The 25,270-nt window shown below is 36.5% G+C and overlaps 1 protein-coding gene across 6 annotated transcripts in view; it reads right to left on the bottom strand.

The window, feature by feature from the left end:
• The window catches only part of COL24A1 (collagen type XXIV alpha 1 chain), a 294,053-nt gene that overhangs the window by 123,769 nt on the left and 145,014 nt on the right, over window positions 1–25,270 (bottom strand). For all 6 annotated transcript variants that reach the window (XM_084874405.1, XM_084874404.1, XM_084874403.1 and 3 more), the window contains exons 26-32: window positions 13,636–13,689; window positions 12,637–12,690; window positions 11,244–11,297; window positions 9,543–9,596; window positions 5,184–5,237; window positions 4,837–4,881; window positions 4,674–4,718 (exon numbers count right to left, since the gene is read on the bottom strand). In XM_084874405.1, the coding sequence (XP_084730531.1) occupies window positions 4,674–4,718; window positions 4,837–4,881; window positions 5,184–5,237; window positions 9,543–9,596; window positions 11,244–11,297; window positions 12,637–12,690; window positions 13,636–13,689 (360 nt within the window). The remainder of the gene's footprint in view (window positions 1–4,673; window positions 4,719–4,836; window positions 4,882–5,183; window positions 5,238–9,542; window positions 9,597–11,243; window positions 11,298–12,636; window positions 12,691–13,635; window positions 13,690–25,270) is intronic.

Genomic DNA, 25,270 nt, shown 5'->3' with positions numbered 1-25,270 from the left:
GGGCATCATACTGAAATTGCTAAAAATAAAATAAATAAAGAGAAAATCTTGAAAGCAGCCAGAAAAAAATGTTAACATTATTTGTAGGGGAATAACGATAAAGATGTGTGGACTTCTCAGTAGAAATAATGGAGGTCAAAAGAAAAATGACATCTATTTTTTCTGTGCTAAATAAAATCAAATAAAAGAAAACTACCAACCCAGAATGTTATATCATGTGAAAATATCCTTAAAGAATGAAGGTGAAATAAAGACATTCTTATAAACAAAACTAAGAGAATTAATATCTGTGTTTTCCAATGGTCTTAGGCTCTACAGCAGCGATTCTCAACCTGTGGGTTCTGACCCACAGTCTGAGAACCGCTATCAGGGTCACCTAAAACCATCAGAAAATTCAGATATTTACATTAGGATTCATTAACAGTAGCAGAATTACAGTTATGAAGTAGCAATGAAAATAATTTTATGGTTGGGTGTCACCACAACATGAGGAACTGTATTAAAGGGTTAAAACATTAAAAAGATTGAGAACCACTGTTCTATAGGCTACAAAGAAATGACAACATTTAGAAATGCAGACCTAATGAAAGGAATGAAGAAAACAAAAAATAAATGCATGGATAAATAAAATAATACTACTTTCTCTTACTATCTCTAAAACACACATTTTACTTATTTATATTAAAGCAAAATTTTAACTTGACAATATGGGGTTTAACTTTGCAAAATGGGATATATGTATAATTACAGCACAAAATACTGGATGTTAGAAAATGAGATATATGTTTTCAGTTACTTATAATTATGCTAAGTATTATATGTGGACCCCAACTTAACAATAGATCAGCTTACAACTTTTGGCTTTAAAATGTTGTGAAAGTGATATGCATTCAGTACTTTGAATTTTTAACTTTTTCCTGGCTAGCAATATGCAGTTTGATATCCTCTTTTATTAAAAATATATTTTATTGATTTTTTACAGAGAGGAAGGGAGAGAGAGAGAAAGAGAGAGAGAGAGAGCTGGAAATGTCGATAAGAGAGAGACATCAATCAGCTGTCACTTTCACACCCCCTCCCGGGGATGTGCCCGCAACTAATGTACATGCCCTTGACCGGAATCGAACCTGGGACCTTTCAGTCTGCAGACTGATGCTTTACCGCTGAGCCAAACCAGTTTTGGCTTGATATCCTCTTGTAATGCTAGGCAGCATTTTGTCAGCTCTTAGCTATGCAATCATGAGGGTAAGCAACCAATGCTCTATGTATTCACCATGTTAGATGATTTTGCCCAACTGTAGGCTGATCTAAATGTTCCAAACATGGTTAAGGTACACTAGGATAAGCTATCATGTTTGGTAGATTAGATGTATTTTCAGTTTACAATATAACCCATAATCCCATTGTATGATAAGTCGAGGAGCAATTGTATTATATTAACTCTAAGAAGACTATGGAAAGTTAACATGTATACTGTAATCCTTAAACTAAGGGATGGCAAACTACAGTAAAACCTGGACCATCACCTGTTTTTTCAAATAAAGTTTTATTGAATTAAAGCCATATTAATTTTTTTGCATACTATCTGTGCTGCTTTTACACTATGATGGCAGAGCTGAGTAGATGTGACAGAGAACATACAGCCCTCAATGCTTAAAATATTTATTTTCTGGCATTTCACAGAAAAAGTTTGCTCACTTTTGACATAAAATAACCACTTAAAAATAACAATGAGAAGTATAGCTAAAAAGCCAATAGTTAAATTAACATGGAGTTCTCAAAATTATTTAAGACCAAATGAAGGTATTGAACAAAAATACCTCACCACTACAAAGGAAAACTATGAAATGGTAGACCTTAATGCGACCATATCAATTATTACATTAAACGGACATGGGCCAAATGCTAATTACAAGACAGAGATGATCCAAATGAATAAGAAAGCAAGACCCAAATATAAGACACTCACTTTAAATATCAAGACACAGATGGCTTGAAAGTAAATGAATGGAAAAGATATGCCCAGAAACAGCACGCATAAGGAGGTTGGAAAGACATCAAATAGATTTCAAAACAAACACTATGACCAGGAATGAAAAGTATTACCAGTTATATAGAGGAACATTTTGTAATGATAAATGGATCAGTTGACCAAGAAGACATTATAATCATAAATGTGAATACTTTATTCACATTTGACAGAATTAAAGAGAGAAATAGAGAAAAACAAAATCATAGTTGATTTAATTCTCTAATCTCATTAACTGAAAAAAATATCTAGATAAAAATAATGTACAAATTGTTATAGTTTGTACAAGACTTATAAAACTAAAAACAGTTACTCAGGTTTTATCACTTTAATAACTCAATGAATAGTAGCCTTTCCTCTTAAGTTTCCCCTTGAGAGAGATCTATGTGTGGAAACAATTTTGGTCCATAGACAAATCTACTTTCTCCTGGTTATCTGGACTATTAGAGTACTAAATGTGTTACCAATTTTCATGTAATATCTAGTTTTAGAATTGTGACAAGTTAGACATTTTGTTTTATTTTACAGATGAGGAAAATATGATCCAGAGAGCTAACCAATTTCACCAAGACTATACATATAGCTAACAGGAACATGCAGTACTAGAACAAAGGTCAATCTGACCTCCAATCTATTTTGCATCTTTTAATTTTATAGCACTGGAGACACTGAGATTACTGTGCAGGATCAAAGAAATAAATCTTTGGAGCTGTCTGGATTTCTTGGGTGGATTGATACCAGCTTTCTTAAGATCTCAAAAGTCTAGTTCAGTTCAATCAAGAAGAAGGAGACAGTGTAGGTATAGAGCTAAGTAAACCTCAACAACTAATACAAACTCATGATTTAATATCCAACCCATGTCATCCACTAAAGTAATTTACTCTTCTAGTTACCTATGAAACTTGCTTGTCATAAGCTATGGTTACAAAGTGGCTCTAGTGAATTTTATATTTGACTAGTGTCCTGGTGCATGAATTCATGCACCAGTGGGGTCGCTCAGCCTGGTCTGAGCCTTCTCACAATCCAGGACCCCTCAGGGGATGTTGGACTGCTGGTTTCAGAATGATCCCCAGGGGGATCTGGCCAAAACTAGCAATCCAACACCTCTCGAGGGATGTAGCAATGCAGGAAGCACCAGGATGCCGGGAGAAGCCCAAGCCAGGTCTAGGCACAGTTCCCACTCATCTCAGCCCTGCTCATCCCAGCCCCACTGCGCCTGCCCCTGCCACCGATGCTGGAGAGGCTGCGCTACTGCAGCTGTGCTCGCCAGCCCTGAGCCTGGCTTCTGGCTGAGCAGCACTCCTGCTGTGGGAGCGCACTGACCACCAGAACACAGCTCCTGTGTTGAGCGTCTACCCCCTGGTGGTCAGTGTGCATTATAGCTATAGCAACCAGTTGACTGGTTATTTGGTCATTCAGTCGCTTAGGCTTTTATATATATCGATTGGGGAAATCAAATATAAAATTTTATATTTATCCAGAAATATATGATGGGCTTGATGAACTTAATGAGCTCCAAGTTCTCCACTCATTACAACATATTAGCTTTGTATACAGCCTAGCAAAATAAAAAAATAAAAAAATCTATATAAACACCATTTACATTAATTTATAAAAACTCACATGAGGAATATTAATATTCAAAGAATATACTTTGGGGATTACACCAACCAATAATACAATGCCACAGAAAAGTTCTTTCCCTGGATACAGTCACTTTTCTCTTTTAGATCTCATATTTTAGGTTTGTCCACTGTCAAATATAATGCTATTATGAAAACCAATAGGCAGGGGGCAGCAGAGTTCAAAGAGGAGTAAGTAAAGGTGACAGTGACAATTACTATGGCAGTTAAAACATTTTTCTCTTATACTTCTTTGACTCTTCAATTGCAGGCTATTAAAATATTATCTAATTCTATAACTTTAATTATATACACATATGTATTACAAATAAAAATTTCATAATTAAAAATTATGATTCCAAATGAAAGTAATTAAAAATACCCATGTACATTTAAGCTTAAATGCTCAAAATTATATATATGTAATATATATGCATGTCTGTGTACATATGTGTATATGTATCTCTCCATTTTCTTTCTTTAAAAGCAGTTTTGCCCCTCAGTTAATGATGATCATCACAGAACTTGTTGCCTCTCAGGGAAAAAATATTTGTTATTATAAGAAATATCTACTATTACATAACATTAAAAACTCTCAGAGCATTGCCATAGGAAAGCCTGATGACACACCTATCTCCACACTGTGAAAGGGTCTAAATAACAATCAAGTTGAAATAAAATGAAAGGCAAGAAGCCTCAAGGAAGTTTCCTGTTATGTCAGCTTTATTGATATCCATTATATTTATGTAATATTCCATTATACTTAATATTCCATTATATTTTATTTTGAAATGGATTTTAGAGAAAAACTAACCACAACTAGGATGAAAGTAATCAACCACCAGTTTATAGATCTGCATAAAAAAGGCTCAGAATAAATAAGCCATTTGCCCAAATTAAAACACTGATCTAATGACTGAAGAAAAGAACTTGTATTGTTCGTCCAACATACTAAATATTAAACAACAGTTGTGTCAGAGAGTAAAGTAGGCAAGATTGTTCATTGCTTATTTTTAATCACTTACTGGTTTCCCTTGAACTCCTCTCTCTCCAGGGTTTCCAGTCTTACCCTGCATAAGAAAGAAAATGATGGGATCAGGTAGCTTCCTCTCTAAATATTAACCATACACCAAGGACAATGAAAGGTTTTAAGTGATTATCTTTCATGTAAAATGCTGCACTACTTACAGTAAGACCATAAGGTCCTCTTTTCCCTTGATCTCCTTTTTCACCCTAAGAAAGTATCAATACCAACTGAGTTAATAAGATTGTAAATGGCGGTGTCAAACATGGGAGCATACACTCACTCACAAAAATATCAGACATCATGCACACGGTTCAGTATTAAATATTACATTTCTGATAAAAAGTTATGTATGTTTCTTATTTAGACTACGAGAAAATGTAGAGCCATACTTTTTTTTAAAGGACATGCCTCAGTTTTTAGACAGTTAGAACATCTGTCTAATAATATTTGGAACATATAACAACTCCAAATAACAACTGTGTGTGAAATAAGAAAGCTCAGTGATTACCTTGGCACCCTGTGTACCTTGTTCCCCAGAGAGGCCATCTGTTCCTCTTGGTCCCTAGAAATGGGGAAAATGACCTTTTGTTAATCTGAAATGTTCCATTTTTATTGTTATGTACCCTTACGAAAGAAGATGTTCTTCTTTAGTTGATGAACTCCTGCTTGTTTCTGTGCCATAGCCACATAAAAGAATGCAACTGGGTATAAGTATAAACCCATTTGCATGAGAGAACCAAACTAGTGTTTTCAAGACTGAATATCAAATAGTAAATCAGGTGAGCACAAAAATAACGGATTCAGTTGTTGAGGTAGCTAAAGTATAGGATGGTTTTTTGAGTATTTTGTTCATACTATTATTTACTCAGCAGTCATTCAGGATTTATTCTAAAAACAATTCAAAATTAATTTAAAGGCAGGGGAGGGTGGGAAGAAAGAGTTCAACCAATGATTATGTATGCATAATCCATGGACACAGACAACGGAATGAAGAGGGTGTAGGGTGGGGGCAGGAGCGGGATGAAAAAGATCAATGAGGTGGAGGGTATTTATGTAATATTTTCAATAATAAATATTTTTTAAAAAGTAAAGCGTTCTAAAAAAATTAAATGAAAGTGTCTGATTTGTTTGTCCAAATAGTCTTCTTAGGTCTTATATTTTTGGAACAGCACTTTTTCTACTTATTAGAAAAATGAGTGCTGATTGCACTGTACTTGCTGTGCACTTCCTTGGCAATAGTCACTGGAAGATGGCAGGGGCACAGAAACGGGGGGAGATGCTGCTGGGAATATTCATGTAAATTTAGAACTTCTCAGCTAAGTTACCAACACACTGTTCATTTAGTTATTAGTTGTGAAGAAGCATTAGGTGCAAAAGTTATTCACTAATAAAATGACATTATGTCTCCCTGTATAAATTATAACTGTCTTTGGATGATCTTAAAGTCATTTTCAAGGGAAGTAATCCAATTCTACCAACCATTTACTGAATACCTACTGTGGACAAGGCTTTGCATGAAGTGTTATGGGGATATCTTATCTAATAAAAAAGTAATATGCAAATTTACCATTACTCCAACACACAATATGGCTGCCCCCATGTTTTCAAAGATGGCTGCCCCCATGTGGACACAAAATGGCCACCACAAGATGGCCAGCAGGAGAGGGCATTCACGAGGGGCCAGGCCTGCAAGGGAGGGAAGTTGGGGGCCAGATCAAGTCTGTAGGGAAGAACAGTTGGGGAGGACCAGGCCTGCAGAGGAGGGCAGTTAAGGGTGACCAGGCCTGTACGGGAGGACAGTTAGGGGTAAACAGGCTGGCAGGGGAGCAGTTAGGCATCAATCATGATGGTAGGGGAGTGGTTAGTGGTGATCAGGATGGCAGACAGAAGCAGTTAGGGACAATCAGGAAGGCAGGCAGGTTAGCTATTGGGAGCCAGCAGTCCTGGATTGTGAGAGGGCAGTCGAACATCCTTTGGGGGTTCCCAGATTTGAGAGGGTGCAGGCTAGGCTGAGGGACACCCCTCCCTGGTGGTGTGCACCTGGCCTTTAGTACAGTTATAAGAAAGTTTCTCCATAGGAAGCACAGAGAATGATAAGTAAATTATATAAATGACTATAGTATAGTAAGAGACAGGCATGTTAAGGGCAAAAAGGAGTCAAGGGGTGAGGAACTTTCACATATTTATAAAGGGAATGAAGATATCATTTTTGACAGGGGAGATAGTGCTCTTGAAGGAACTCTAGATAGAGATAGGATAAGGAAAGGATACAGAGGCAGAAGTAAAGATACTCCCAAATTTTAAAAAAAGTACTTTGGTTAGATGAGCTATTGATTACATATAGTATTTTTTTTTATTTCTATATTAAGAAACAATTGTGTGAAGACTGGGACTTAAAAGGTGAAGGATTGGAATTTATAATTAAACCGATACATAACAATCCTTTTTCAGCTGCTTTTGCAACATGGTACCCATTTCCGTGGAAGAGCCACAGATTAGAATTTTTATTGTTCTAAACATTTTACATCTTTCATAGAAAACCTTAAAGCATTACATATTGCTAATAGTTATTTCAACCTTTACTCCCCACTTTATTCTTTAGTAGCATAATCAGAATAAAAATATTACTCCATTGTATGCCTCTACCTCATCCTTCTAGAATCTAGAGGAAGGGTACAAAATCTAAAGTCCTCTCATGATCAAAGGCCCAAGCCATGGGCAAGAAAGGAGATGAGGTTGACTGCCCTGCGTGTTTGTCAGGGCAGCTAGACACAACAGTGTGTACTGGTGAGACACCAGGGAATGAGCTCCGCCCCAAGGAGTTAGATGTACACATGAGGAACAGCAAGCAGCTCAGGCTGTGCTTATTGCTGGAAACCCATAAGGCTAAGTAAGCCACTAACTCAGTAGAGAATCCGCTGATCTATATTTTCTGTAGAGGGATATGACTGTGTTATATTAATTACTTTGGGTATATAAAATTACTTTACTTCTCTTAAATAACTATTCCTAAACCAAATTTTCACAGGTTTTCATTTTTTGAAAGTGAGTTAGGCTGGGAAGGAACAATTTAAGGTGCTGAGATCATATCCATGGTGGAAAAGGACTGATGAGAGAGAGGAGAAGCAGAAAGATACTAGGTGTCAGTTAAAATGGAAGTTCCTAATATTACCATATACTCTTCCTCAAATATTTGAGTTGTCTGTACTTTTTTGTATTCCCAATGTTCATTGATAGCCTGAAATATTTTTTCAGTAAAGAATGCATTTTTGTTCTAAACAAAGTCTCATTGTTTAAAACGTACTGGCTGAACTTTAAATAACGATGAGAAGCCATTTGGGGAAAGAATCAGGAAAATGTATCTGGAAGGTGGAAAGAAAATAGATCCTTGAAGAGGTGAGAGTTGAGGACAATGTGGCAAATCAGGAAACAGTAATAATCTACCCAGAGATCATACAGTGGTCAGAAAATCGCAGTGCAAATCAACGTCCCATATGGTTATGAGAAGGCACAAGTGGATCAGGAGCAGATCTTGCTTGGGTACATGGTTTCTGATGGGATGATCAATAAGAACTCAATTACTTAATTAACACAAAGCACGAATCTTTCTTCTTTATTTCACGTGTCACAAAATTGGTTGAACTTTCTCACTATGAGTAATACTAAGTTGAATAAACATATTTGACCTGACCAAGTAGTGCATGCTGGCAGGATACTGACCACCAAATGACATTCTGTGAGCCCAGATCATCTACCGTTATTTTTTATTTTATTATTTTAAATCTAAGTTGGGCTAAAAACAGATGTGGCCATCAGGATTATTTATAGACTGTAAATCTATCACCCACTAAGGAAAATTGTTTTTTAGCAACGAAAGAATAAAAGACAAATGTGCTCTCACCTAAAACACAGGACATGACATTATAACCATTCTTTCAAACTGAGCACTCGTGTGCCAACTGAAAGGACAATTTTTGATTTGCTTTTAACCTTTGTCAGTTGGAGACCACGCTCATAGAAATTTTAAGTATTTTCTTCACTACCTATAAAATCAAGATACAGCATGGGAGAAAAAAAAAATTCTTAAAGCCTACAGTTTCAAATTAATCAAGGGAAAAATACTCCTTAATATTCTATGGGGTATTGAATAGGCGTAGGCTTTGGAGGTACACACATTAAGGTTGGAATCCTAGTTGTACCATTTCTCTGTGCATGTATAAAGTCATACGTTGAAACTCTGGGCCCCACTTTCCTTGTCTGAAATATAATATCTGAGATTCTGCTTCCCCTTGTTAGGGTGGTTTGAGTATTAAGATAATACAGTGTATGTAAAAGTGCCAGGCATGCAGCAAATTGGGTTCTTATTTCTTAAAAAAAACTAAAAAAACAAAAACAAAATAAGATTTAACGTTTCAAAAGAAGAGAGTAAGATTTTTCATTTAATTCTGCATGATGATCATATCACCTCTTGTTCATCCTATATGACTTCATTCCATTTCCCATTGCACTTATTTTGTTATGATGCTACTATTCCTTGCTCTGTGAGCCTCTTGTGAGTAAAATAAGAATTTATTTAAAAATCTTCACATTAATAGCCCCCTCAAAGAATGAAACTGGAAGCTGGGAGTAAGAAAGAAGAATTCTATATGAATTTGTGGAATTCACAGCAGAAATGCATGGTTTTATAAATACAAATGATTATGAGCAATTACTTCAATAAATATAGGTAGTAATAATATAATGAAAACAAGGGGGAAATCCAATAATGTCTCAGCACAATCTAGAATATGTAAAGCTATTTTTGTGGAACACATCATAAGGAAGTAATTTTTGAGATGAACGTAACTTCCCTCATTAGATAACTTACCCTTCGTCCTTTAGGACCTTGACTCCCAGGTGGTCCTCTTGCCCCAACATGACCCTACGTGATGAAAATTTTAAAATCAGTTATATGATTCACAGGAATGTTATCGGAATAGTAGTTATACCCTTTCTTCAAACATGTAATTTTTCCTTGGGAATTCTTAAAATAAAATTGGTTAGCCTGGCTGGTGTGGCTCAGTGGTTAAGTGTTGACCCATGAACCAGGAGGTCATGGTTCAATTCCCAGCCAGGGCACATGCCTGGGTTATGGGCTCAATCCCTATTGTGGGGCATGCAGTAGGTAGCCGATCCATGATTCTCTCTTATCATTGATATTTCTATCTCTTTCTCCCTCTCCTCTCCTCTCTCAAAAGTCAATGAAAACAGCAAAACACACATATACTAGTAAAAATTAATTAGTCTCTTTAAAAATATGCTTTATTTTTAAAAGTACCATATTTTTCTTCCCCAATATTGTGCTTTTGATGTTCCTCCTATTTGGAGTAGTTTCATTTCTGGGCATTTACACTATGTACAAAGAATGGGGAGCTTTCAATATTCATGAGTCGTTTTCTGGAGGAACATACAGAAATCAGTAGTGGAGGAAGACACCAGTCTACGTGCCTGGTTCCTTAAAAAAGCAATGACCATCACTGTAAGATTTCTTTCCCATTATTCTAGACATTTATGACAATCCCATAGCACAAAGATAGTTTGTTTTTTTTTCTGTTACTATGAAACCCGCCCCCCCCAAAAATGTTTCCAATTAACATGCCACAAAACTAGCCTACAATGAAGATTAAGTTGCCATTAAGTCAATTACAATGAATTATTTTTATGCCTTATAGTCTTCAATAAAGGATTAATTAGAAAATGAATTTTATTTATCTATATAACATTAGGTAAATAAAACCAGTAAACATCTACAATATCTCAAATTTATTTATTATCTGATGTTAGTAAAAAGATTGGCAACTGTGTCCCTAGATTAGTATTCCTAATTTTATAATCAACACCATATCTTTCACTATGCTGTAAAATGGGGATTGTCTACAAAAAAGCATCTTCACAAAATAGCATAAACTATTTCTCACAAGAATAATTTTGCTTAGGGGATCATAAAGGCTTACCTCTCATATTTAAGTTCACAAACACTGTTACATTTTGATAAGCAAACATTATCCCTTAAGAGAAAAGATGTCATTTTCTTTCTCTAAACAAAAGCAGAGTATTTTGAAAAACTCCAGTTTTGTTTAATAAAGGTATATTCTCTATAAATTGTGTTTGGTTGAAAATACTTACAAATTCCTAAAAAAAACAAACAAACAAACAAACCACAAAATGTTGGAACTTATGCTTGTGATTTGCATATCCAATTGGTCTCACTTGTAATCTTGACTATTGATCCTATCTTCTTACATGTGGTTATTCAAAAGAAAGTTTAAATGTCTTCTTAGTTTTAGGCAGCATAATTGAAACTGGTTGTACTATTAGAAGCGGGCAGAAGCTTATGTAACAAGTAGAGGTGAGGAAATTCAAGACAGCATGACGTATTCTAGCGTGCTTTGCATTGATTGGGGAGAGAGGCAGCCTCCATCAGTTTTAGACATTACTTATTTTGCATAAAAACATAGCATAACCAAAATGATGGGTTTCAATTTAAACAGACATTCTAGAAGGGATATTAAATCTTCTCTGTACTTACAGGTAAGCCAGGTGGACCCACGGGTCCTGGGACCCCAGGAGGACCTGGATATCCCTATAATTTGAATAAAAATATAAAAGACATAAACTCTCCTAATTATTTTCATTAAAGAAAAACCAGTAAATTATAAGTAATAATAAAAAGCAATAATCTGATCTTTCTCTCTTATCCTAGATATAAGAGGCTACAGGAAATGTTCCATAGATAGACAATAGAAAAAAAAAAATCCTTTAAAATAAAAGAGTAATATACAAATTGATCCTAATGGCAGAATGACCAGGAACGACCAGTCGCTATGACTTACACTGACCACCAGGGAGCAGATGCTCAATACAGGAGGCGTGGTCAGTACACTTCCACGTGGGAGCACAGCTCAGCCAGAAGCTGGCTCATGGCTGACCAGCGCAGTGGTAGCAGCAGGAGCTTCTCCTGCCTCTGCAACAGCGCTAAGAATGTCTGACTAACGGCTGTTAATTGGACATCCCCTGAGGGCTCCCGGACTGCCAGAGAGATGTCTGACTGCCAGCTTAGGCCTAATCCTCCAGGGAGCAGACCTAAGCTGGCAGGTGGGCATCCCCCAAGGGGTCCTGAACTGTGAGGGGGTACAAGCTGGGCTGAGGGACGCCCTCCAAGTGCACGAATCTTCATGCACTGGGCCTCTAGTAATTACAGAAAAGCTTTGTATCCTTTTATTAGAAATTCTTTGCCTGGAAAATAATTGACTATCCAGAATCACATATTATAACTTATTGAGAAGAGAATATTCATTTATCTTCTGAAGTTTATGTTATATAAATTATGAAACCACATAATTTTCAGAAGTCATGGAATTTAATAATTAATGAGTGCCTAGGTGTAGAAATATACTGGCTACCCAATTTTAGGAGGACCACACCCTATGCTATTGATACTGATTCAGGGAATGTTTTAGGAGGCAATAATTCCTAAATTTGATTTCTCTTTGGGTATGTTAAATTTCCTAGCTGACAACAACTGTAGATAGTTATAAACAACAACAACAACAGCAAACCCTAGACTGCTTTTCTGACAATACAGAAGTCAAAACATTAAAGAATAACTAAGGTAAAATAAAACTGTAGACAGTATTATGTGCTATTACAATATATTTTCTAAAAGCAAGATTCTTGTATCGATAATAATCATTTGTTCTAGTTTCTCTCACATTTAAAAATATCTGATTTGAAAGATTTTTACCTTTCACACAGCATTCTAAAAGGTAAACTGTTTAAAGGAGAAGAAAATTCTAATGGTAATTCACTATACAATAGCATTTTTCACTTACTTAAATTGCATTCAAAATAATTATACCTCTGGAATGCCTCAACTTTGTTACGTTCTTTGGAAACATATCTTTCAAATCACTGACTCTTACCATAGCACCCTTCTCTCCCTGGGGACCTACTGGACCTGGACTTCCACGCTCTCCCTTTTAACACAAAGAGATAAGAGAAACATTGAGGCAGGTGAATTAGTCATGACTGAGCTACTCCTAGACAGAAAACTTGTCCATTTGAATCATAACTTACATGCACACATTATTCTAATTTCCAATTTTTTTTAAATTTTGCATTTCAACCAAAAATATAAAACTTAGAACATAGTCAGGGGATGGTGGGTAGGAAGAGATCAACCAATGAACTTGTATGTATTATGTATAACCTGTGGACACAGACAATGGGGTTACTTCAGGAGAGGACTGGAGATGGCTGGAAAAGGTTAATGGGAGAAAAGGGGAACCTCTGTAATACTTTCAACAATAAAGATTAAAAAAAAAGAAACTTATAGGATGTCCCCCCAAATGTAAATACACTTTAACAGCTGATAACTCCCAACTTTCAATCTTTTTTAGGTTTAACTGATTTTGAAAAAATGGGTGAAGCCAGACAAAGCTTTGAATAAAGAAAATTTATCCTAAAATGCCAAATGACTCTTTTTATGGGGATACATAAGACAAAGTTTATGGTACAAAACTGGCAACAGTCAATGAATTGAGGATGCACAGGTACCAAATGAAATGATTCTTGATGTTTGTGATTTCATTGCTTCACATTATCAGCAGTGCCTGGAGCAGAATGGTTTAAAGACAGGATTGACCAAAGAAACTTATTCATTTCTGTAGATTCTTTTAAAAATTGAAAAGAACTGTATGTTAATAAACACTGACTTTATAATCATTCAAAGTGCACACACATTTGGATATACCCTATATATGCTAGTAGCTATATTTCAAAATATTTAAAAGATTCTGTATAGGTAATGTGTTTGAAATTATGAGTGATATCTAATTAACATTAAATATATCATACGAATGACTATCTTTTAAGTATAGATTAATAGTGTCACTACTGAACAAAATAATGAAATAAATTACCTTTTCACCAATGCTTCCAATCATTCCAACTTCTCCAGGTAAACCAACAGCTCCCTTTTAGAAAAAAAAATACATATATTGCATTGCTCATATAGCATCTTGTTTTAAATAATTTGAAATTATTATTTCCCATTCTAACCAATTCTAAAATTTATCTTAGAGTAAAATCCTCTCTAGTATAGGTGTCTAGACTTTGACTTCACATCAGAATTAATTAATCTGTTGAGTCAATAAACAGATCTATATGAATGTCTGTGTGACAGGCCATTGCTGAAAGGCACTGAGTTTCAATTTAAAACATAGTCCCTGATTTTGTGGGATTTATAATCCAGTAAATTTTATAAAAAGTGATGTATTCAGTTTTTATTTTTAAATTGATGTATAACTGACATATAATATTATATTAGTTTCAGGTGTACAATGTAATGATTCAATATTTGTATACATTGAAAAATTATCACAGCTTTTTATGTTTTATTCTAGCTATGTGGATCTACTTGGTGCTTTCTTCTATTTTATATCTCTTTGTTGAAGTGCTAAATGTGTTTATCCATTCTTCTCCCAAGTTTGTGACCATTACTAAAAAATTAAATTAACTAAGTCTAGTTACTATCCATCATCATACAAAGTTACAAAATATTTTTCTTGTGATGAGAACATTTACTCAGCTTCTTTTAATTATGCAATGCAATATCATTGACTATAGTCACCATGTTGTACATAACACCCCCTTGACATTTATTTTATAATGGGGAGTTTGTACCTCTTGATCCCCTTCACCCATGGGACTCAGACAAACAGAGAGACAATTCTTCACAGGCTACCATGCCAAGACACTGCACAGACAGCAGGCTGAAACACACCCAGTCTCCCTGTGACGAGGCCTGTTTACTAGTCCTGGAGCTTTGGCATCAGGGGCAGGTTTCAAGTTTGCCACACATTCAGAGGCTATAGAGCTGGCTGCAGGAAACATAGCCCAGGGGACACCAACTTTGTGTTCTTGATTGGCCTTCCTACAGTTCACTGATACCACCCAGAAAGGAGCTTCTACCCTCATGTGGAAGTCCAATATTTGCAACGGTTGCCTAGGGGATACCTCCAGATCACCGGTCTGGAGGCCAGCAGGATTTATCACTGTGGTTTCATAGGACCACATCTTTTTGCAAATGTTGAAGGCTGCTGCCTAAGAGTGGCTTCCAATCAATTTGAAACTATGTGCTGACTGAGGCCCCTCCCTCTGGAATACGAACAGATATTGGCACACTCTCAGCAACTGGGACTGATCAAGATTAAATCAGGGTGCTGAGATCAATAATCAGGAGGGTTTGGCAGACACCTGAGAGCTAAGGCAAGATTGAACCATAATTGTATCTCCTACACACAGCCACTCCTTCAAGTCTGGAGTGGTAGCTCTTTAGCTTAATACATAAAAACAAACAAAGAGAATCAAGTAAAATGTAGAAATACAGGAAAATGTTCAAATGGGGAGAAAAGGAGACATATGTAATACTTTCAACAATAAAGGTTTAATTTTTTTAAAAAGGAAATAAGAAGATAAAACTCTAGAAAAGAAACTCAATGAAATTGAAATAAGTAATTTACCTGATAAAGAGTTTAAAGAAATGATCACAAACTTAGGAGAAGAATAGATAAACACAGTGAGCATTTCAACAAAGAGATAAAATAGGGGAAAGCACCAAGCAGACCTCACTTAGCTAGCATAAAAAGCACAGAACCATTTCTGGTTTAGGTCACAAATCAACTTGTTCAATAAATGCAAAATAATATGAAGAAAGTTTTATTAAACACATATTTATATGCCCATCCATAGACCCTGGGTGCAAAGAAGAGTAAATATACAAAGGAATTCATAATCTAATAAGTTAAGTAAGGTAAATTCATATTTCATATAAGTTAAGAGAAGAAAAAGTAAAATGCTATATAAAGCAAAGGCAGGGGATATTATATTCTGTTGAGAATATAAGAAAGGACTTTATAGAGAAGGCAGTATTTGAGGTATGGCTTACTGTTGACAAGATGAAATGTTGGAAGTATATTCAAAATGGAATGATTTGAACAGAAGGTGAGAGGTAGCAAGTGGTAAAACACTTAGCAAACATAAAACAAATCCAGATTGTTTAATATACAAAATATGTACAAGAAATAGACTGACATAAATATATTGGTGATATACTATTAAGAGTTTTGAATGTGCCAAAACCAATTTGGCTCAGTGGATAGAGCGTCGGCCTGCGGACTGAAGGGTCCCGGGTTCGATTCCGGTCAAGGGCATGTACCTGGGTTGCGGGCACATCCCCAGTGGGGGGGCGTGCAGGAGGCAGCTGATCGATGACTCTCTCTCATCAATGTTTCTAACTCTCTATCTCTCTCCCTTCCTCTCTGTAAAAATCAATAAAAAATATATTTAAAAAAAGAGTTTTGAATGTCAGGAGAGAAATTTGTGTTTGTGATATTTACAGAAGAATTTGTCTTTGTAGCCAAAACCGGTTTCGCTCAGTGGTTAGAGCATCGGTCTGCAGACTGAAAGGTCCCAGGTTCCATTCCGGTCAAGGGCATGTACATTGGTTGCGGGCACATCCCTAGTAGGGGGTGTGCAGGAGGCAGCTGGTCGATGTTTCTCTCTCATCAACGTTTCTAGCTCTCTATCCCTCTCCCTTCCTCTTTGTGGAAAATCAATAAAATATAATTAAAAAAAAGAATTTGTCTTTGTAGAAAAACTATTGTAGGTTTGAGTAAAGTAGGAATGACAAGACTGTATTCACTGTGTAGAGATGAGAAAAACAGAAAATGGGAATGTAGTCAGAAGCAGTCCAGGTTAAGTGTAATGACTCTTATGACAATCATATTACAACAAAAACTATACCTCAAGGGAGAGGCCATTGTTAAATAAAAGATGAAGAATTAGCCATGAGACAGTTGTGATTCTTAATAGCCTATCTTGAACTATTACTTCATAAGTCCAGAGAAAAATCATAATGATGTAGTATATACAGCAATAAAAGATGAGGAACATGAGAGAATCTTAATGAAGATTCTTTGGGGGCAAGAAATAAAAGAGGAAAGAAAATAGAAGAGTCAGAAGGAGAACGAGGAATGTGCAAAGAAAGTTAAGGGAGAAAAATGTTCCAAGGAGAGAGAAATCAGTGTTGTATGGGCAGGGTTGAGAAGGACCAGCATTGACAGTCATAGAATTTGGCAAGTAGAAGGTTGGTGGTGACACTAACAACAGTTTCAGTAGCTTCTGTGTGTTTGGATATAAGTTTGTCACTATACCTGGACTGTGGAGTTCCTGACTCCAGAAATGTAAGAAATAAATGTTTGTTATTGAAGCCACCCAGTCTGTGGCATTGCATTACAGCAGCCTGAGCTGATGAAGACACTAGCATATAGGTACAAACTGAAAATAGATGGAGGCTGGCTATAACCTCACTCACGGGTGCCTAGAAAGACAGTGGCAAAGGGACATCTTTCTACGGGGCGGAGTTCCTGGCTTCATATCATCCACTTTGTGGCAAGGAGCAGCGGCTTGAAATTAGAGCATATACAGATTAATAGGTACTTGTAAGTGAATCTGCTGATCGGTTAGGCCCATGAAAAGAAGAATATTGTAAGACTGGGGACAAGGTTTGAGAAAGACATGTGGATGGGCATGTGAGACAAAGAGTGCAAAGATTTTTCTATCAAATATTAACATCTACCAGAAATGATCAATAATGGATAAGTACGTGGAAAGAAATTGAATGACATAGGAAGTTGACATCAGCAAGTCTTGGTCAACAGTCACCTCAGTGCTAGAGGATTGCCATACAAACAGAGGGGACATGCATGGAGAGATGGAAGTTTATGTGCCTGGACATCCTGGGTTCCTGTTTATCAAGGCCAAATTAATCACTGCTGCCACTGAATATCCAAACTGCCAACAGCAGAGAACAACATGGAGCCTACAATACGCTGCCATTTTTCAGAAGGCTGACCAGCTACTGTGGGCAAGTTCATTCTGGAAGGGTCAAAGATTTATTCCAATAGACATCACATATACTGTGGGAATGGGATATTTCTCATACTCGGGCTTTAATTATCAGCAGGATGTGAGGGCTTACAAAGTATCCAATCTAACGTACAGGATCTCCAAAACGTGTCAGACCACAAAACCCATTTTATAGCAATTGAAATGTGGAAGAGGGCTTATGTCTATGGGACCTAATAGATCACATGACAACAGGAAGCTTTCAACCCAACAGAGCACTGGAAAAGTGGAGATAAACTGCCAACGAGGAGGTTATACTAAATGAGGACAGAGCACCATTCCATAGGATGAAAAAGTACATTGAATTAAAGGTATTTATATGTACTGTATCTTCAGTAGGAAATATTCATTGGTTTTGGAACCAAGGGGTAGAAGCAGAATTAGTCCTACCTACTGTAACTCCTAAGGTCTCAGTGGGAGACCTCGTACTTTCCATTCCCACAAAATGTGAGCTCTTTAGGATGTAGGCCCTGTTCTCAAAGAGGACACATTTCACCAGGTGACACAGTAAGAGTTCTATGGCTGCCTCCTGAGCACTTCAAGTTCCATGTATTCAAGCACCAGCAGCAAAAAGGAAAAAACTTACTCTGATCATTGGAAAGAACGAGAAGATTGATATCATTTGGTTCCTAAAATCGACTGCAGAATTAGGTGCTATAATTTATACCACTAACTCCTATACTACTAACTTCCTCTGGAAGAAAATCCACCAGAACCTTAAAGGAGCAGCATCCTGATATGTTATGGAGAAGTGGGTCCAAATGACACAAGGAGTCAAGTGTGGTGAACACCAAGATGGGCCACCCAGAGACTCCTTCAAAAGAGAATGTCTTGCCCAAGATGTCATCAGCTTCAAAGTTTGCCTCCATTTTGGAGGGCTTCTTGATCAAGTGCATGCTCTTCTCAGGGTGGCCCATATACAATGACTACTTGAATTAGAGTATAAAAGCCCAGCCATTCAGTCCAGCACACTGGATTATAACAGACTAAGTGCTTCGTATAGGGATTGTTGAGATTTAGCGGGCCTGTATTAGTTTGACTTCTCCCAATCCTACTTCCTCGTCCTCCTTTCAAAAGTGTTGCTTCCTATAATACCCTGTAGCAAAATGCCATCCCAGCAGCCTACTTCTGCAATACCCCAACTGTGCTTGTAGTTCATCCCTAACTGTGGCGCTCTAACCACTGAGGGCCCTGGAATTACTGCAAAGTGTCAGTGAGGTGCTGAGAGTATTCTAATTGCACAAAAGCACAACTACTACTTGCTGGTCTGTGAAAACTATCTTCATTGTTGGAAAGATTGGAAATCACTAAGGTGATTTAGTAAACAAGGGCAGATTCCATTTTTAACCGAAGCCTGAGGTTGTGGAAAAACATGGGGAATTCCTACCTGTATTCACTGTTCTCTTATGTTTGATGAACACAAGATATAACTGTCATGGTAGTGTGGTTACTAAGGTACACACCCTAAACCGACTTTTAAAACCTGGGTAATGAGCATTAGCATTGTTAGAATAAACAGAATGTTTTATCCTGTTTTCTAAAAGGGAAGAATTTATTCCTTGCATATATGAGGTTTCTGGGGATTGGCTCCCAGGTCCCTAGTACAAGAAAATAGCATTTGGGATGTATCCCAAATCCAACCTGAGGAGACTCTGAAATAGCACCTGGAGTGAGATAGTCATCTCTTTCCTTTGTACTGAGCTATAAATCTTTTCTTGGTGGTTTGGGCATAGAAGTTATTGGAGCTCACCAAAAGACAGAAGACACCTTGTAAGAAAAAATTATAGCTTATTATAATTTATTTTTTCAGAATATTTGACTTTACAAAATATTATTAAGCCCACTTCTCTTTGGTTAAGTGAGGTGAGCTTATATTATAAGTAGAAAATTTTACTGTACCAATATCTAGTGCCTAAGAAATTAAGATGACCCAACTGAGGAAACAATGAAGCATAGAGATTATGCTAAATCACAATTTACTGAAAATAGGCTATGGGTAGCTCTGCTGGTTATTTTTTTATGGAAGGAGGCAGGATTATAAGTAAATAAAAATGATTATTCCTTATCAGTACTATCTACCAAGTCTTTAAAAATAAAACTATGCCAAATTAGCCTTATTTAGAGTTTCTGAAAATTAAAGATAAACTGTCTGTAAACAATGGTGACTAACAAAAGAAAAAGACAATTATATAATAAGCTTGTATCACTAACATTTTTAAAAAAGTATAGAAGTGCCATAAAATAAATTCATGTACTCTTTAGTTAACAAACATTATTTGAGAATATAATACATGCTAGGCATTAATAAAGAACACGGAATATTTTATATAACCAGTTAAATTGAGAATATAGGCAAGCACTTAATTATTTCATAGCTTCTAGGTAGGGCAATTGGTTATTTGAGCATCACAGTTCCTGTTCTTCAGACACCTGACAGTTGGATACAGAGGTTCCTACAACTGGATGGTCTGCTCAGTATCCACATGGAGATTTTTGTCTCTAACATTTCCCTAACAACTATTTGACTCTTATTCCCTTGGACCATACATGTAGTCATAAAACCAGAGTTCAGAATAAAGTTTTACCTCAGGAGGGTCTGGCAGTTATTAAAAGAATATGCAAGGAATGTCTATTCCACAGATGCTTTCACTCATGCTTATATTATGAGAGGCTTGAGACGAGAAAGGCAATTGGTGCTCTTCTCCCTGCACTAAATTGCCTGGCAACGTTGTTCACATACTCTGTTCTTTTAAAAGAATCTCTTGGCAATAAATCAAAGGTGATGAAGTGAATATTGGTACAGGGCTATCACCTATTTTGGTTGAACTTCTTAGGTTATTATTATTATTTTTTAAGTAAGTTGGATGAGAAATAAGAGGAATGTCCTATTATAGCAATAGTGTTGCAAAACATTTGAATTTCAAGCTCTTCCTAATCACTGGCAGGATCATCCCCAGAGGAGAATATATGCTTATAATCACAACACATAGTTTTCATAAATGAAACATTAAATGAGTTCTGTATTTATTTTGTGCAGAACTCAGAGTTCTGAGTATTTTGTGGACTCCACCTAAAGACAAAGTTAGAATCAGAAAATCTACTGTCTGATGTCTAGCATCAACCCTGGTTTCCACAATAATCTCTGTACCTAAAAATGAGGAAAATAACAGCATGGTATTGGTGGAGTACAAGTCTAGAGACATGAGCTTCAGTTTGGATTTTTGGTCCTGAAGCATGTCATAAAACCAGTTTGGACCCCATATTCCCAATTCTAAAAAGCAAGAAGAATAGATAAGACAACCCCTCTTATACTTCCCAGTTCTAAAATTCTATAATCTTTATATATAAAAGGCTAAGCGACTGTCCCACTGTCCAACTGCCTGATCGTCTGGTAGGTATGATGTGCAGTGACCGCCTAGGGAAAGACTCTCAATGCAGGAGCTGTTGAGCTGCTCCTGGAACCAGAGAGGAGGGAGCCTGATTCCTCCAGGGGCCACATGATTCCACCTTTGGCCATGGATTATATTGTTGCTGGGGCACTGTTGGCCCGAATCTGGTTTACTTTACATTTGTGTTTGCATTCCACACTCTGTATGACAGCAACTTTGTAGGGTGCCCTCTCATACTCTGGGACCCCTTGGGAGATGTCAAAGAGCCAGTTTCGGCCTGATCCCCACAGGCCAAGCCCAGGGACCCCACCTGCCAGAGGGACCCCGCTCACTCCCCAGATGCCCTTGGGGCCTCAGCTCTGCCCCATGTGTAGCTGGCCAGGGAGGGGCCACAGGAGGTTTGCTCCAGGGTGTGTCTGGCCCATCTCACCCAGTCCCACCCCACCGGCCACCATCCAATTTAATTTCCTTTCAATGTGCATGAATTCATGCACTGGGCCACTAGTTTAATCATAAGAAAAAGGAAAAGCACTTTGATATGTTAAAGGTATTTGAAATCTTTTAGGACTTCTGGTCAAGATGGCAGAGTAGGTAAATATGATATTCATATCTCCCACAACCACATCAAAATTACAACAAAACTATAAAAGAACCATTATTCACAACCAACTGAAACCTAGCTAAACAGAGGTCCTATAATTAAAAATATAAAGAAATCATATCAAGACTTGTAGGAGGGGCAGAGACATGGAACAGGGTAGTTCCACACCCACATGTGGGCTGGCATAAGTTATGAAAAAATAAAGAAGGAAAAAGGGAGATTAGAGAGAAAGAAGATTGTTTTCAAGTGACTGTCTTTGTTCTCTCTTTAGACAACAACAAATGCTTCTGAACTTCTCTGCCAACTGGTTGGATGATGGTTCTTTGCAAGAGCACTTAATTGATACATATGACATTTTTCAAAGCTCAAGTGTAGGAGAGCATCTTTAAAACGTGCGGCAGAGAAACCCAGAAAGCTCTCCTAAAAGGTGAAGATATTATTTGTAGGTAACATCACACTGGGTCACATTTTTCTTTTCATTATGATCTCTTGCATCACTTATTCCTGCTGGTTCTTAATTTCTATCCTATATAGCTTTGCATCACTAAGTGATTGGTCTATGCTTTGCTTCATTTTGTGCCTTCCAGACTCTAGAGATTGATGTCCTTACAATGGCTCTTTGCTGGTTTCTGAGAACTTGGACTTTGGGAGGGCTTCTACCATTTTTAGAACTTATAAGAGTGCTTCTTAGCTGAGTATCTAAACTATGCAAACAATATGGTAATGCTGAACATCTGCTTTAGTTCTGGAATTTTGGTATGCAGTAGGTAGAGACTGCCTATATGACCAGCTCCCAGTGAAAAGCATGGGCATTGAGAAACATCCCACACTTCAAGTCCTAACTCATGGCTGTGTGATTCTACTACGAGAAGACTGGAAAACTGCTGGTTTCTTCCAGACTTCATGCCATTTGCCTTTTTCCTTTGCTGACTTTGCTTTGTATCCTTTCACTGTAATAAATCTTAGTCTTGAGTATGACCATATGCTGATTCCTGTGAGTCTTTCTAAGGAGTCATCAAAGCTGGGAATAAACTTGGGGATCTTCTGGCACAGGATCTTAGAGAACCTGAGTTAATACTATCTCCAGGAGAAATTTGGAAACATAGAAATAGAACTGCCTTGTTATTTTTCAACAGATGATTCAACAATTATGAGTCCCCATTTCCTTGTAGATAAGAAAAAACCTTGGAGACTGGACCAATTCTGTCACATTCATGTCCTTGCTACTACGTGACACTGAATTGTTTAGATTTGCCTATCGTAACTAGATCAGCACACAGTAGTCTCCACAAATACGTGGTACTAAACTGACTCTAATTGCCATCTGGTTGCCAGGTATTTTGACCCCAAACTTTACTGAATTTCTATCGTAGGGGTGTCGAACTCAATCAGAGAAGGGGCCAAAATCTAAAATCCAGCCTAAATCGCGGGCCGAATGGTTTACTGAACAGTCATAAACTGACAATGTCATAAACTGACAGCGGAGTGCAGTGATGACAGCGCGGTGCGGGCCACATTGCAAGGCCTGGTGGGCTGGATTTGGCCCGCGGGCCTTGTGTTTGACACATGTGTCGTATCTCAGCATGTGCTAGATAATTAGGAAACAAAAACAACAACAACAACAACAAAAAGAAAAACAAAACAAAGAAACAAACAAAAAAACTCCCTGTTCACAATAAGGCAGAAGAAATGCAGGTTAGTATATGTGGCAACGAGAAGGGAATTCTAAATGAGCCAAATCCTCTTATTCAGAATGTATACAATCTCTCAGTTTCATCTATGATATGATAGAAACAATGAAAATAAAATAAGTGATTATCGAACTGGTTTTCATGATGGGCATGTCATGTCAGCAAGTCTATTGACAGAAATTAGAAAAAAAGAACTAATACTTTTACAATAAAGAACCTCTAGTAATCCTGTCATCGGGAACAAAATCATTGCCTTACTTTTTAAAAAAAATCCATGTAACTGATTGAACTTCAATGGGCATGTCAGACTGATATATCATTAAAAAGGCATTAAACTATGCTGCTTCCTGAAACACAAAAGTTCTAATCCAAACTAATAGCTACTTATAAATTTTTCTCATATTAAAAAAAATAATTCTTAGGAGTATTTAATTTCTATTAGGGGTACATAAAAATTTCTATCTTAACACTTTTCACCATCATAGAATTTTCATGGTATTTTGCAGGAATGCATGCTATGGCTGTCTGAGATATTTCTGACATAATGAAATTCATAAGCATGTAATTTAAAAAGTATGCTGTAAGAATTTATTCCATTATGTTTTCTCCCAGTCCATTGTATTTCTTAGTAAATTGAGATTTTTGAAATAATTTATTCCTTTTGTTTCCCTTCCATCATTTTTTCATATTGTTAAAATATTAATTACTTGACATTGGTCTTGGCAATGATTTTTGAACATGGCTCAAAAAGCAGAAGCAACAAAAGCAAAAAAATATATAGGTGGGACTCCTTCAAACTAGAAAGCTTCTGCGCAACAAAAGAAATCACCAACAAAATGAAAAGAAAGCCTACTGAATGAGAGAAAATATTTGCAAATCATATATCTGATAAGGGGTTGTTATCCAAAATAAATAGAAACCTCATACAACTGAATAGCAAAAACAGACACTTTTATTTTAAAAAATGGGTAGAAGATATGAGGAAACATTTTTCCAAAGACAACATACAGATGGACAACAGGCACATGAAAAGATGCTCAAAATCACTAATCATCAGGAATATGCAAATCAAAACCATAATAAATATCACTTCACACCTGTTAGAATGGCTATTATGAAGAGAAGAAATAAAATATGTTGGAAGAATGTGGAAAAAAGGCAACCCTTGTGTACTGTTGGTAGGAATGTAAATTGGTACAGTCTTTATAGAAAAAAGCATGAAGGTTCCTCAAATAACAAAACAAAACAAAACAAAACAAACAAAAAAAAAAACAACAAAAAACTACCATATGATCTATCAATTTCACTTATAGGTATTTATCCAAAGAAAACAAAAACATTAATTTGAAAAGATTTTTGCATCCCTTTGTTCACTATAGCACTATTTACAATAGCTAAGATATGGAAACAACCTAAATGCCCATCAATGGATGACCAAATAAAGGAAATGTGGTATATATGTATAAAATGAAATACTATTCAGCCATAAAAACTCTTGCCATTTGCTACCACAATTATAAGGCATGTTATAATTAAACTGTCAAAAGTTAAAGACAAGGGGCAAATCTTAAAAGTAATCAGAGAAAAATCTACTTGCTACATACAAGAGAATTCCCATAAGACTATAAAAAGAATAACTTGTTTTTAGCCAAAGAATTCCAGAATTTATCAACTCTATGGTAGGTATCAAAGCAACTTTAATTTATTTTTCTTAGAGCATTTGTATAACAGAATTAATGTTTTGGTGAAACTATGTGTATAATTCTTCACTCATTTTGTAAATGATATATCACTTGAGAATCAAGTTTTATTTAGTTATAGCAAATAATATGTTTAATATATATATTTTAAATTATAGAATAAATAAATGAAAAAAAATAAGTTTCCCAGTGTCTTTCACTTTAGT

Source organism: Pipistrellus hanaki (assembly GCF_964339955.1).
Source record: "Pipistrellus hanaki genome assembly, chromosome: 2".
Classification (NCBI taxonomy): Eukaryota; Metazoa; Chordata; class Mammalia; order Chiroptera; family Vespertilionidae; genus Pipistrellus; species Pipistrellus hanaki.
The sequence above is the reverse complement of the archived record's forward strand: the minus strand, read 5'-3'. Positions and strand labels throughout refer to the sequence as shown.